The 14,251-nt window shown below is 41.7% G+C and overlaps 1 protein-coding gene across 1 annotated transcript in view; it reads left to right on the top strand.

Annotated features, from left to right (window-relative positions):
• The window catches only part of ARMH3 (armadillo like helical domain containing 3), a 129,781-nt gene that overhangs the window by 6,041 nt on the left and 109,489 nt on the right, over positions 1 to 14,251 (top strand). The window contains exons 2-10 of the mRNA XM_082486574.1: positions 1,293 to 1,404; positions 1,865 to 1,921; positions 2,057 to 2,203; positions 4,355 to 4,462; positions 4,831 to 4,923; positions 5,774 to 5,848; positions 6,541 to 6,627; positions 12,118 to 12,174; positions 13,208 to 13,251. Of these exons, the coding sequence (XP_082342700.1) occupies positions 1,303 to 1,404; positions 1,865 to 1,921; positions 2,057 to 2,203; positions 4,355 to 4,462; positions 4,831 to 4,923; positions 5,774 to 5,848; positions 6,541 to 6,627; positions 12,118 to 12,174; positions 13,208 to 13,251 (770 nt within the window). The 5' untranslated portion in view covers positions 1,293 to 1,302. The remainder of the gene's footprint in view (positions 1 to 1,292; positions 1,405 to 1,864; positions 1,922 to 2,056; positions 2,204 to 4,354; positions 4,463 to 4,830; positions 4,924 to 5,773; positions 5,849 to 6,540; positions 6,628 to 12,117; positions 12,175 to 13,207; positions 13,252 to 14,251) is intronic.

Below are 14,251 nucleotides of genomic sequence, written 5' to 3'. Positions count from 1 at the left end.
CCATGTGTTTCTTGGAGCGTGACTTAAGCCAAGCCTCTGCCTGAGGTGTGCTGCTGCCGTGTGTGTAATTACCTTTGGAGGTATGGGAGAAAGGTTGGGAGCTTAGGGATGAGAGAGAAGGGATGGCTTTCTACGAAGTACCTCTGACAGTGCCGTGTCCTCTATCACCAAGAGGAGGTTAGAAGAGTGCTAAAGCTGTGATTCTTGCCAGAAAAATCTGTGATTGCAGATAAATACATATTTGCAAGGTCAGAGTGGTGATGTGCTTTGTAGCATCAGACATGAGCTTGAGAGTACACGGCAAGTCATGCGTTCTGACTCTCAGCCCCTGGAATGGGTTGACTGTCACAGAAGGTTCAGGACTGCAGCTACGGCTGTTACTTTTTGTAACAGCTCATTTTGTAATAATGATACTTCCTTTTTTTTTCTTAATAGGATAACCAGTAAGCGTGAGACACTGATTAATTATTGTAAAACCTGTTTGTGTTTCTAGAAAACTCCTTGCTGTCAAATAGATGAGAAAATTCATCTGGTTTAAAAAAAAAAACAAAACAAAACAAAAAATCCCTGCAAAGCTGCCCCCCTGTGTTCCTCCATCCTCCTCCCAAAACTGAACCACATGTGATGCTTTTCAGACTAGGGTTCTTTTCTGGCTTGATTTGCAGACAGCTGGCACATCTGAGGGATGCCAAGGTGCAGAGGTAGGGATGAGTGAGGGTGGCAGGAGTGCTTTGGGGAGGCTTTGCAGCCAAATGTTTCCTAGTGTTGGACGTCGCCTCAGAGTGCAAAAGCAGAATTTGAAGTGCTTTGGAAGGCAGCTAATTAAACAGATAAGACTTTTTCAAACATTTTCAGGAGCTTTTTGTCACAAGATGTCCTTGAGGCTTGACCAGTGTCAAAAAGGACTGGGTATCCATTTGATAACAAGTATCACAGTTCATGCAATAAGATTAAAAAAAATACATACTTTTCTAAATGTAAACTGCATTGGTCTGGATCATGAGACAGTTTCTAGCAGGGAAGAATTAAGAAAATTTATCCATAAGGAGCTTATTCTCTATATGCCTGTGCCTGGACTTTTGCATCTTTCTTTGAAATGGGTTATCGGACTAGATAGGACCTTTGATCTGATTTCTTATCTGGTATAGTTATTAAAGCCCCTACTTTCAGCTTGTGAGAGACTGTTAGCATTTCAGTGCAGTGAAAAAGTCTTTCATGGTTGAGGCAGGCCAGATATGCCTTGAGGAAAAGTTCAAGTTCCCTTAGCATTTTCTGTCTCTTCTTACCTTCAGGGTATACAGCATGGCCCAAACAGAGAAGAAAGGTGGGCTGCTCCGGAAATCTTCAGCCTCCAAGAAGCCGTTGAAGGAGAAAGTTGTGTTGATGTATGATGAGATTTTCACGGTAAGGACTTGAGCATCTCTTCTTTCTCAAGTGTTGTGTTAACACACATGGTGTGCTCTGCATGGTGGATTCTTTTCCTGAGGTAAGGACTGCACAGTGTAGGCACACGCTTCAGGCTCTCCTACTGTCATGCAGAGCTCTGTACTCTGCTGTCTTCCTTAATGTCACCGTGTCCCGTTGTCTACCAGGACCATTTGTGATCTATGGGAAGTCACAGCTTTTCAAGTATTTCTTAAAAAATAATCCAGAAAATATACAGAGGCGTCCCAATTGAGAGCTGCTTCTGTTTGTCCTTCGGTTTCTGGGAATCTGTGTAGACAGAAGTCTATACTGTGAGACCAATTGGTCATCCAGTGTGATGATGCTGACTCTGAGCTACTCAGGATAGTTTTTTTTTGTTTAAATTCTGCCTGATTGATTTCTTATTGTTTGCTCTCATGGCCGTTCCTTTTCCTTTCAGACAGAGGACCCCAGTAAATGCAACCCTAGGTTTTGGGAGGAGCTGTTTCTCATGAAGGTAACAGGAGTTAAACATCCTCTGACTTGCTGCTGCGGTTCTGCCTATGAAGTGGCAGACTGTCAGTGCAAGGACTTGCTTTTCTAAGGTGTCAGTGGTGGTATAACATGCATGAACTACTTCTTAACCTGACAGGTCAACTTGGAGTATCTAGAAGGCAAGCTGGAGGCACTGGATGGGGAAGAGTTAATGAAGATAAAAGATAACATCAACTGCTTGTTCCAGCACTGCATCCAGGCACTGGGTGAGGAGCACCCAATCAGAGTGGTCAATGCACTACAGGTACCTCATCGAGAGACAGGGAATGTTCTCTTCTGCTTCTGATGAGGCAGTATGTTTGCTGCTAGTATCAAACATCTTGTGCTTATTTCTTTAGTTCTGAGGAGAAGTGGTGTCTACAAAGCAGTTGCTACTTATTTTCTGTGGAGGTTACAAACATTTATAGTCTCTTTAGTCTTTGAAGAACAATAGGTTGTTTCAGAATTCAAGAGGATCTGGTGATGCAGGATGAAGCAGATGGCAATGGAAGGACAAGAGGGGCTTGTTCACACTGCAGGCTGTCAGTTTGGGGGCTCAAGAGGATTCTGTGTAGCGTTGTCTTCTACTTTCTTCTGTTCTCCTCCATTTCAGCCTCCTTTCTGAATTCCCATGTGGGTCAAAAATGAAATAAAGCTCTGGAGAAGTTATGTGAAATTTATACAGGAGATTGTCCCTGCTGGTCACTTTCTAATTGGAGAAATGTCACCCGGAATTAATAAACGCTTTTCTGCAGGTTGTTCCTTACAAAAGCTGTGCTATCCCATGTCTTCTGCAGGAAACTGCCCTTTTCAGTCTTGATATTTCATGTTATTAGTTCACAGGCTGATTCTTACAGTTTGGTGAATGCATTTGTCCCAGCTTCTCTCAGCTGTAGGAATACTATGAATTTCATGTTTGGAGAAGTCACCTGTAAGACATTGGACAGGCAGTAAGCTGGGAAAGTTAACATAAACCTGAGAAGTTTTACCCCTCTGATGACACACAATCATGCATTGTTTTCTTTTTTTTTTTTTTTTTTAATTAGTTTGAAAGGATGCTATTAAATAGTGTAGTTATAGTTACATAGACCGTCTAGCCCAGCCCTGAATTCACAAACTTGTATTCAGGCTTTTGGCAAAAGTTAGGCCAGGGCCCAAATCTAGAATCCTGTTGTGTGAGTGTAAATAGAAATCGGGGAGACATCCTGAGTTTGAGCTGGGAGAGTGTTCCCTTAATCAGACTGTTCTCCTGTGGAAAGTGATCCTGAAGCCAAAACTTAAATAAGTAGTCTTTTCTTGAGAATGACCATGGTGACCAAAGGTTTGTTTAGCCCAGTGTCCTGTCTCTGACACTAACAATAAAAAGGATGTCTACCTTATCCTTTTGCTTCAGTATGGTTTTAGAGGTCTGCTGATTCTTTGAGTTCTGCTTGTCTCCAGCTTTACATCTTCTGAAACTAATTACTTCTCACAGGTGAATTTAAGCTGGATTCTAAACCCGCAGTGGTTATCATCCTACACATTCCCCTCTTCACAGACCTGAAAGGTGCCTGGTGACGAAAGTCACCATAGACATTTCCCCCTCTTGGGGCAAATGAGTCCATAAGTTTTCCAGAGTGTCTGCTGGAAGCATAGTGTGCAGTGATCTCCAAGAACTCGGTATGAATCAGTAATCCAGTGCCTGCAACAAGAAATGTAAAGGAGGTTGCGTTTAGTGGGAAGGTTCTTGGAGCCCCTGAGGTAGTTAGGGAAACTTAAGCTGCTTAATAGCCTTGGAGACATTTTTTCCTCTTTTTTTTTTTTTTTTTTTTTCCTTTTTGACACAGAGACTGTTTATTGGTCAGACTTAGTATAGTGGTGTGGTAACGAAACTGAAATTTGTGCTCTCTATAGTAAAAGTGTCTGCTGTATGGACAGACATAATGTGATAAACTGTGTTGTATGGATGTGTATTTGGCATGCTTGAAATGAGAAATTAATCTGGAGAGCTCTAAGGTGTGTCTCTCTGTGTACTGGGCACTGGTTCTGCTTTGCAGTTTCCTGATCAATATTTTTGGCTTTAAAGCCACACTTAGCTGTTTTCCACAGGTTGACATCCTGTCTGGTACAAACCGTGTCTGTACAGAAGAAGCAGTAAGATTGCCTTTCTTCAGAGTGCTATAAAATGAAGGGGTGAACAAACAGGAAAAATATGGACAAATATATTCTCTATTTTTTTGACTTCTCAGCATCCAAGATCCTTCTTAGAAACAACAGAGGTGGAGGAAAGATCAGACAAAATGTATGGCTTCCAGGCTGGTGGTATTCGTTTAAGTATCTGTGCTTTGCCAGTGCTAGGAGAGGGTTTTAGGGTGGGTTTTGCTATTGAGTTGTATGTGTTGCCTTACACCTTACCTGTTGATTTTTCCCTTTGCAGACTTTGTGTGCATTGATTCGGGGTGTCCATCAGAAGAACAAATCCACGTCTGGGTTTGACATCATCAACATGCTTGTGGGTTTTGATAAGGCAGAGCTATGTATGAAGGTGAGGCCCTGGCAATGTAGAGAAACAGTATGCACAGCAGCCATGTCACAGGGGCAGTGTCTTGCAAAGAAAAAGGAAGATTATATTTGTGAAGCTCAGAATTACTTTGTGAATAAAATCTATTGTTATATGTGTACAAAAAATCTCTCACACATCTAGAAAAAACTCTTGGAAGATGATCATGATGTTATGCCTGAAGTCTCAGTTATTGATTCTGGAATAACATGGTTGTGGCTCAGTTATTGATTCTGGAATAACATGGCATTATATTGGTGCTCTTGTATCTGAATGTCCAAAAAGCTTTTTATAACAAACATTTCAAATAATTTTAAATATTCCTTTTAAATAATGTGATTGTTCTTCTTTAGAATCTGATGGAGAGCTTGGACTCGCTTCTCTGTGCAGAAGGTTCTGAAAGCCTCAAAAGCTTGTGTCTGAAGCTACTTCTCTGCTTGGTGACGGTAAATGAATACCACCTCTATAATAATTTAAAGCCACATCTTGAGGGATGGAACTGTCTCAAAATTTGAGCAGAATGCTGCAGTGTGAAGGTTGAGAGGGGAAGAAATTGTGAATAGGAACAAGGGTCAGCCCCGAATATGCATCATTGCTCTAACCGTGATGGCAATACAGCCTAGCAGACTGGTTTTGCCTCATGAGATAGGTGCCAATTGGAGCAAAAGGAGGGCGATGCAGGAGGAAGTGTCAATTGGATTCACAGTTTTGTTTAAGGGAAAAAGATATTTAAGAAGTCTCAGATAGATGGAAAGGGAACAGAGGAGAGAGGGAAGACAGGAAGTGTGGAGTAGACAAGACTGGTGAGGATGTGAAGAATGAGGAAGTTGGAGCAAATGGCCGCTCGGCATTTCTTGGAGATGGTCAACTGCAAATTATATTGTCTGTGATAAGAGATAATTGAGTGTTGGGGAGGTCTTCGCTGCCCTATTTGGGATGGAAAAGTGCTCAGTGGAGCATATGGGCCCCGCTTTTTCACACTCTGCCTCCAGTGTAGCAGTCTCCTTCAGCTTCTGATGTCTGTTGTCATGCAGCTGTGTAAAATATCAATCTGTAGAGGAAAGGGGGAGCTCTTAGTATGTGGGTCATGCTTCTTGTCAGAGAGAGGGGTGGGAGGCAGGACAGATTTCTTTTACTTCATGTCTAGCTCTACTGCTAGTCACGCCTTGGCTTGCTGACTAAGTGTGAGATTCTGGATAAATGTGTCCATCTGGTAGTAGAACTCCTCTGTTCCCAGTGTGTGCCAGAGGCAGCTACAGCTTCGGCTCAGATTTTAAAACTTGTGTTTGTACTCAGGTGACAGATAACATTAGCCAGAACACCATCCTGGAGTATGTGATGATTAACAGCATATTTGAAGCTATTTTACAGGTAAGAGTTCTTCCTTCTACTGCCAGGGCTCTTCTTCCATATTGAGAGCTTTCAGTCATATATTTGCTTTTCAGCTTTTTCAGTGCAGCATATCTGACTGGCACTGTGTGTTGATTCCATTCATAGCTCAGTCATAGATTATTATATTTTTTTTTTAATGCTGTCTCCTCCTTACTCTAGTCTGCTGTTTTTAGTCACTACTGAGTATTTAAAGTATTTTCACTTGAGACATTTGTGCATAGATAGAAGCTGAACAGATTTCTGGGCTAATTTCACAGAGAATTCCTGTATCGGAGGAACTTTTTTTTTTTTCAAAAGGCAGTCTGGATATATTGAGGTTTTCTTCTGCTCCTTGATAAATTATACTTTTTAGAAGTAGAACTGGGCTTGGAGAAACCCAGAAAACTTGCACAGATAATGTTGGTGATGCACTGAGATACTGTCTGGTGCTGTTGAGAAATATATTTGCCCTTTTTGCCCAGAAAACATATGTTCGTCCTCTCTGTGATAAATAAGCTTCTCTGTGTGCAGAACTTCTTGGAAGCACTGACACCCCCTCAACCTTAAATGCCCTCTTTCAGTCAGGACATAATTTGCTCTTACGCATACGTTTCATGGCCACGCGCTGTCTGAGATTCACTGCCAGCTTCCTGAAGCAGGCCTGAACAGAACAGTGTGATTATTTATTCCAGATCCTGTCCAGCCCACTTAGTCGCAGGGAACATGGCTATGATGCTGTTGTCCTTCTTGCCTTGCTGGTCAACTACAGAAAGTACGAGGTAGGTATTCTTCTGGATAACAGAAACATCCCTTCTCTCTGCTTAATTTATTTACACTGGCCTCTGGATTATTAAGGCAGCCTACAGTACAGTTTTTAGCAGTACACACTATAACATTTATCAGGGTATCAGCATGGAGTCACAGAAGTTTTGCAAGGCAGTCATATTATGTGAACTGTATCTGTCTCTGACATATGTGTATAATCAGATGTGCACGATATTCATACAGCTTGTTTTGTGCAAGCATGAAAGAAACTACTTTAGGGGATTTGCATTTCCTTCATGAAAGTATTCCAAGGAAGGTCCTTTTGAAAGAGTGTTACTGTTGTGCCGAACTTGCATGTTTGCCTCTGTGTGTGTGACTGTGCGGTTATACATAATCTCCAAAGTAAAACGAGCTGTCAGTCATCTTTGGCTTCAAACTGAATTAGTGATTCAGAACCTGACTAGCAGACTGAAAGAGCACAGATCCCCAGAAGAGATGGTGAAGCTGTGACCAAAGAATGAACTGAAACATCACAGCTATTATTTCCAAGAGAAGTCTGTCTCTGTCTCTTTGACTGATTCCTCTCTGAGCAACTTTATTAAGCTTCCTTTTTCTAAACTGTTTGTGCTACTTCGTGCTATATTTCCATTTCTTTTCCTTTTAATTCATCACCCTGAAAATGAAACATTTCAAATGTCAAAACAACACCTAGTGTTGGCTTTACTTTGCATGAGGCATGATGCTTTAATGATCAATCTTTTTTTTTTTTCATAATTAAGAATATCTTAATATACTTAGATTGGCAAAAAATGTGAAATTGCTGGAATCCCCCTTCCTCAACAGAATTACTGGGAGGGGGCAGGCTCCAAAACCTACCTGGTTTAATAATAGATCTTGTTTTGAGTTACGAATAGACGTAGAGAAGAGGCGAAGACAGGAGCTACAGTCAGTGTCAAAGTAATCCCTGTTTAATTTCTCATTCCTGTGAATGTTGTCAGAATTGTGAATTACAGATTCTGTTCGGCAGTCTGTGCTGTGGTAGCATGGAACAGGAACATGGAGCTTGGTTTCAGTGTATGGCCGTGAGGGAATACGTTAGGAATGATACGGGTAGGGTTACTGGTGAGGGCAGGCTCAAAAGACCACAGGTCTCATTGCAATGTTCAGATCAAAGGGTGGAAAGTTGTGTAGTCCCATCCCTGTGTGCTGTAGTTTATGTCCTTAGTAAGGTAGAATGCTGTGAGTATGTAAGACTTGTCCTCTGCTTTTTGCAGTAGCTTTCTGTAGAGGATTGAGTTGGGATTGAGTGCTTTGGAAAACATTGTCTTAGATGTCTTCAAACTGTGCACCCAAAAGAAATTGTGCTGATGTTTAAAAAGTACGATCCAACCTGAGGCAGGCGTGAAGCAAGGGGAATTTTGGCTTTAGCAGTTCATCTGGGAAGGCTGAAAGCAACTTGAATAAAGGTTTTAGATGACAGCTGCCTGACACTGCCCTTTGTAAGCAGCACTGCAAGCAAACCCTGTAGTAATGCAGTCATAATCTTTGTCTTTAAATAGTGTCGCTGCTTTCATTTGCTATTCTTTGGCCCTTGGAGTCAGTTTGGCGATTGCCTGGTTGTCAGTGTATTGTGGCATACTTTCATGCCTCAAATCCTTTGGAGTTCTCTTTTTACTTAACTGTGCTGCAGTTGAGAGTTCCTCTTTTGCTCTGAACTTCATTGGTTGCTAAATTGTGTTTCCAGCTGCTTAAGAAAATCTAATTAGGCCGAAAATTCATTAGTTGATGATAATTTTGTGTCTGTCTTTAATGTGAATACCAGTGTGTTTTGCATCAGGATATTCCTTCATATTTTTGGGATGTGAATTTTTGTAGTCTCCTCTCGAATTCCCTGGGGAATATCTGTCCACATTTTCATTTCTAGTGTAGCCGAGATCTTGGCTTGCTCATTGACTTCTGTTCTAGGAGTAAAAATGATTTACACGTCTTTATGTGGAACTTTTAAAGGGATGATCTGAAACGTAATAATTTTCAAAAGTTTTCCAAGTATATACTTGCTCAAGTCTTCAGCTATATTTTATGGTTTTTTTTAATCCTAGTCCTGATTTCAGCAAAAATATTTTTACCTGGATACTATGCGAGAGGAATATATAACAGTAACTAAATAATTGACTATATCAGGAAAATGGTGAAGTTAAGTGTACACAAAAGGCTGCCAAACAGAGAAAATGCTGCGAGGAAGAGCATTTGATCACTTTCTCAGCTCTTTAAGGGATGGCTGCTACAATAACAAGTTAAAACACCAAATCAGGTAGTGACTTTTAAATAGTTAGATTCCTTGATAACATCTAGGTGGAAATATCTTTGCCTCATGTTCAACCTGCTAGAATTGCATATTGGGCCTTTTGCTAGGGAGAGCTGAAAGAAATTAGTAAAAATGTGGGTTTTTCCCTTCATGTGCTTGTCTGGCAGCATACAGGGACAGCCCTTCGTGTCCGGTTACGTGCACTTGCCTCTCCTTGATATAGTCAGCTACAGGTGATGAAGAGACACTTAGAGCATTGAAGAGTCAGGTCTCACACGACTCAAATGATTTTAAATGAATCTCTTTAACAAAAAGAGTAATTATTCAAGCTCCAATTCCCTGCAAGATGGCCTGCCTGCAGAGGAGATGGCCTCATCAGAGCTGGCAGCAAAGCTGCTGAATCATCCCTAATGAGTGTTCAGGGAAAAGTCTTGCGAGGGATAATCGAGTGGACTCTGCCCTTTGTTTGTGTTACAGATGTGAAGATAAGTTAAGCACCTAACTAGGGATTATATGTGGTTAGCTTGGTTTTTTGGTTTTGTTTTGTTTTGTTTTTTTTTTTTCTGCTTTCTTTTACTACCAAAAAAATTGTTTCCCATAGATTTTAGTTGGAGATGGAGGTACATTTGGGGGCATGGAGGAGATCTCACTCCTTCTGCCAGACCTTTGTGCTTCTTCATATAATACTCACTTTGTATGGCGTGTCTCACCTGGGGATTGCTTTAAAAATGACCTGGTAATGATTTCTCTGCAGCTTCCACCTTCATTTCTATGAGATTGTTGGCATCTAATGGTGGGTAGTTCATGGAGGACATCTTAAGTATTCCCAGCTTCCAGGAATTTATGTCTGTACTTCAACACTGACAAGAAGACCTTAATGCTGTAGTGTTTGCTATCTGATGGCAGTGATAGGAAAAGACCTGTGTTCTCTGAAGAGCTGAGAATCATATTTTTGAGTTCTTTCTTGAGGCAGGTGGAGGCAGAAGCTATTTTTAAGTTTGTGTAACCACTTCATTGACGCACTTTGAAGTTTTCAAAATGCTTATCAACCACTTTTCAAGGCTGTGGCATGTTTCTGCATGTTGTGGAGTGGCAGGTGTAATTTAGACTTTTAAAACTTCTGCTGTGCTTCCTGGTGAGAGGGGAACTGAACTCTGAAACAGCAGGATAAGAATAGGGAAGCAGGCAGGGTTGGGCTTAGGGGTGCTTGTGCAAGTTGCAGGTTGCTGACGTTCGACATAGATGTGCAAACTAATGCTCACAGACAATAACTGGAACTGCTGGCTCTCAAGGAGGGGCAGGAGCAAACTGCACTGCCTGCGGGCAGCACAGGAAATATTCTCATCATACTGGTACAGACTTGCACACCGAAAGGCACTAGAAACTGCCTTGTCCCATACAGAGTGACACGGCGTGTGGATTACACTGGTTAGTCATCTGCCTGCTGCTTAAGGAGCTACAGAAGCCTAGAGGAGGCATGGAATGTGTCAGGGCAATGGAATACTTCAGACAGGAATTATTAAATGGACTTCTGTAGGTATAGAAATGACAATTGAAAAGATGGAGGGAAGAGATCTGTAGCAAGCTAGGCCAGCTTCATGACCCTATCGCTCAGGCACTGATGACATCTTGCTGCCAAGAGGCATGGAACACACATCTTGGAAAGTCAAGGGCAATGGGAGCGTGAAAGGTTGTTCATAGGCTGCAGATGACGACAAACCCACTCCCCCTCCCTTTCTGTGATGGGACTAGGTCTCGGGACAGCCTGGTGGCATTGGCCACTGTAGTACCTCCCAGTTCGCTTGTTCCCCACATCTGGGAATTCGGGTAACACCGCAGTCTCTAATCCAAATTAGCCCTGCTGCCCTTTGCCTGGAAAAGCCCCATCACTTTTATTGGTCACAAGTCACAGGCTGGCTTCTCCTCTGCCTCTGAGCTGTGGGGTCAAGAGTTTCCTCCTTCTTGTATAAGGAGAGCAAGAGAATGATCAAAACTAAGATATATTTGCAAGGATTGATTTTAATCTATTTTTAATTACAAATTTGTGAAGCTTGCTTCTGCTTTACTGACACTGACTTAATTTCTGAAGGGGAGCGTGGTTGTACAGAGAGGATGATATATTGTGACTCAAAAGGAGCCTCTACTCCAGCCTCAAGGAAATATCTTTGCATGCTTCGTGCACAGATGGGTTCTGTATGAGTTTTTTGTCTTTTTTCTGAGACAGCAGACAAGGCTGCGTGCTGCTGGAGGCAGGCTGACAGACTGGCTGAGCTTTGGTGTTCTCATCAGTTTCTTTTCTGAACCCAAAAGAAAGCCTGATCCTCCCAAAGCACCAAGTAATTGTGAGAATGGTGTTTTCTGATCAGCCTTATTTTTAACTTGCTGTCAAGCCATGGGCAAATCAGTCGGGTAACTGTGTAACTTGTAGGGCTGCATCTGATGCATGCTTTGTGTTTTCTTCTCCCCATCCACTTTGGATTTACTACAAAGGTAGAGCCTTTTCTTCTCTGTCCTGGTTTCAGATCAACTTTGTTAGTTTTGCACTGACACATATAAACCAGGAAAAACAAATGTACATTGCTAATCTAAATGCTTCCTAAATTATTAGGCCTTATCTTTATAGATGGAGCCTGTGTGCTTTGTTCAGTTAAGTTCAAGGAATTTGTGTTCTCCAGAGACTTCTGGCTCTCAGTGGTGTAAACTGTTAAAGTGTTGAGCTCTAACCCAGCAGCAGATGAGTCCATAACATTGTCATACCTTCCTGGGTGCTCCTTCCTTTATGCAATCTTTGCGAGGTGTTGCAGAAGGGAGATATCAGAACGCTAATGTTCAGTCCCAGCTTTGCTGCTTGTTCCTGCTGCATAACAGTGTGTGTGTCACAGATAACAGCCTTGCAGGACAGCTGCTGCGCTTTCAAGACTGACAGATGAGCTAGCGGCAGAGCAGAAACTCCCTCTCAATAAAATCAGGAGACTGCCTGGCTGAGCCAGTAAAGAGGAGGTGTCCCAGGCATAGCGGCCTTAGCACGTGCTATGACTCCTCTTTCTTTGTGTGTGTTCTGCTTTGTGGGACAGGAGAGAGATTCTTCTCAAGTGGTTGGGTAAACTTGGAAGGTTAATAGTGTTGTTTTTTTTTTTTTTTCCTGAAGGCTGAACTTAAAACCAATTTTTTTTCTTCCTTCTTCCCCCACCCTGAGCAGTCAGTGAATCCCTACATTGTGAAGCTCTCCATCGTAGATGATGAGGCCACACTCAATGTGAGTATTTGACTTGATTCCTCTGTGCTGCTTGGTGATGCTCTTTCACATGTGGTGTTAGTGTAACAAATGCAATCATGGTGTTCCATGGAGGAAAGTCTAGGAACAGTGCTACTGTAAAGAACACCGGTGTACTGGGTTTCTGCCCTAACTGCACTCTTACAATAGGTTAGGTGGCTCATGATTTGGATGGTTTGATCACCAGTTAAATGGTGGGGGTAGTTAAAAAGCTAGGTAGCAAGGAATGTGCTGAAGTTGACCTATTATACATTTCTGTGCTATCTATACACTATTTGCTGTCACGTACCAAAGAGGCACAAGATAGCTTACGCCAAAGAAGATCTCGTTTCCCCTGCTGTGTCATCTGATTTTACCAGTCAATTGTTGTAGCTCAGTGGAAGCTTGTACCTGTGTCAAGAATCCTGCAACATATTTTGGGTTGTAGCCACTGCCTGAGTTTTGTATCTAGGCCTGGACATAAAGTGGCAGCACAGTATGAGCTATGTGAGGTCTGGACTTAGAAGCTGTTCTTTAGGCATGAAGTAAAAAGCAAGCTCTGTGCCAACTAAAGGGTGAGAGCGATTATTCTAAGTTAATTAAATTAGCTTGACAGAAAAGGTGATCAGTAGCTGTGGAATGGTGGAGGCTGTTTGCAAGAAGTGAAAAGGTTACCAGTGTTTATGGCCTTTGTTTTGAACTTCTGGATGTTTTTCCTCCGACACCAGCTTCCTTCTGGAGTTCTTGCGCTTTATTGAGGCTTCTTGAGTGAATAAGCTCTGTCTGGAGGTCCAAGGAGAGTAAATGTTCTCTGTTGAATTTAGTAATTAGATATTCAACTTTAAATTTTGGTGTCTTGATTTTTGGACGATATTTTTATTGTATTGTAGCATGTCTTAATAATTAAAACAGCTTCAGGGGAAATTCTAGTGTGCTAGGTTATCTTGGAGGTGGGGCAGCACTGCTATGTGTGTTCAGTGTGCGATTTCCTGCATTTACATTTGTAATGTAAAGATTTTTTAATGCTACTTTTCAGGGAATGGGACTTGTAATTGCCCAGGCTTTATCGGAATATAACAGGTAAAACCTAATTCTTTCTTGTTTTTCAATGCATGGTAGTTGCTATACAGTTCCACACACTTTTTCTTTTTGTTAAAGCACTTATTTATCACTTGACAGCCTTGATGCACCCGGAGAGGCAGGGAATAGTCTTGTGCTTCGAGGTACTTCGGCTCAGTTGTTGCTGTCATTGCAACTGTAAATGCATCTGTACCAGCTGTGCTGATGTGCTTCAGGAGAGATCTTGATGTAGGGGAAGATATCTATTGTATGTTTTTACTATCATGGATTTTACCTCTGTATGAACCTTGTTTAAAATCTTAGTCCCAAATGAAAAGATAAATGATTTGCGGAGTACTTCTCTGTTAGAAAATTCATTTAACTGAAACACAATCTAAACCAAAGAAACGTGTCTGGGACTATCCACATGCCAAATCAGAGATGATTAGGGGATGTGTGCTCTTGCAAATGGTGGAAAGCATTAACTGCTTCTGAAGAAAGAGCCAGAAAGGCTGCAGTAGGGGTAGCATGTTCTCAGCTTCTGCTTCAGAAGCAAGACCACAAAACGTCTGTGTTTTCCTAAGAAGAAAGCGTGTCAGAAAAATTTGGAAACTTACAGCAATTTCACCTGAGCAACCCAAGACTTTTTTTTTTTTTTTTTTTTTTGTGGAGTAGGATTCTCAAAGTATGCAGAAAAAATGTTTTAATTGCTTGGAAGGTCTGCTATTATAGATAGGCAGATGACTTGCAAGATCAGCAAATCATTTAAATGTATTTAGCAGAGTAAGTTATTAGAGTAAAGCAGAAAATAACCTCACCCACCCAACTTCCTTCATTCTGACAAAAGCTGGCTCAGACTATGGCCCATTTTGCTTAGCTTTCTTTACCTCTTCCCCCAAAAATTAGAACTGTGTTCTTTCCATGTTGCATTGTGTGTGATCAGATTCTGGTATGAAAGACACAATAAATGGCCCTGTGAGCTTTGCAAGTCCATTTGAATGCCAAATGAAGCAACTTAGCT

Source organism: Vanellus vanellus (genome assembly GCF_965231255.1).
Source record: "Vanellus vanellus genome assembly, chromosome: 7".
Classification (NCBI taxonomy): domain Eukaryota; kingdom Metazoa; phylum Chordata; class Aves; order Charadriiformes; family Charadriidae; genus Vanellus; species Vanellus vanellus.
Note: the sequence above shows the minus strand (reverse complement) of the source record. Positions and strands in the feature narration are given on the sequence as shown.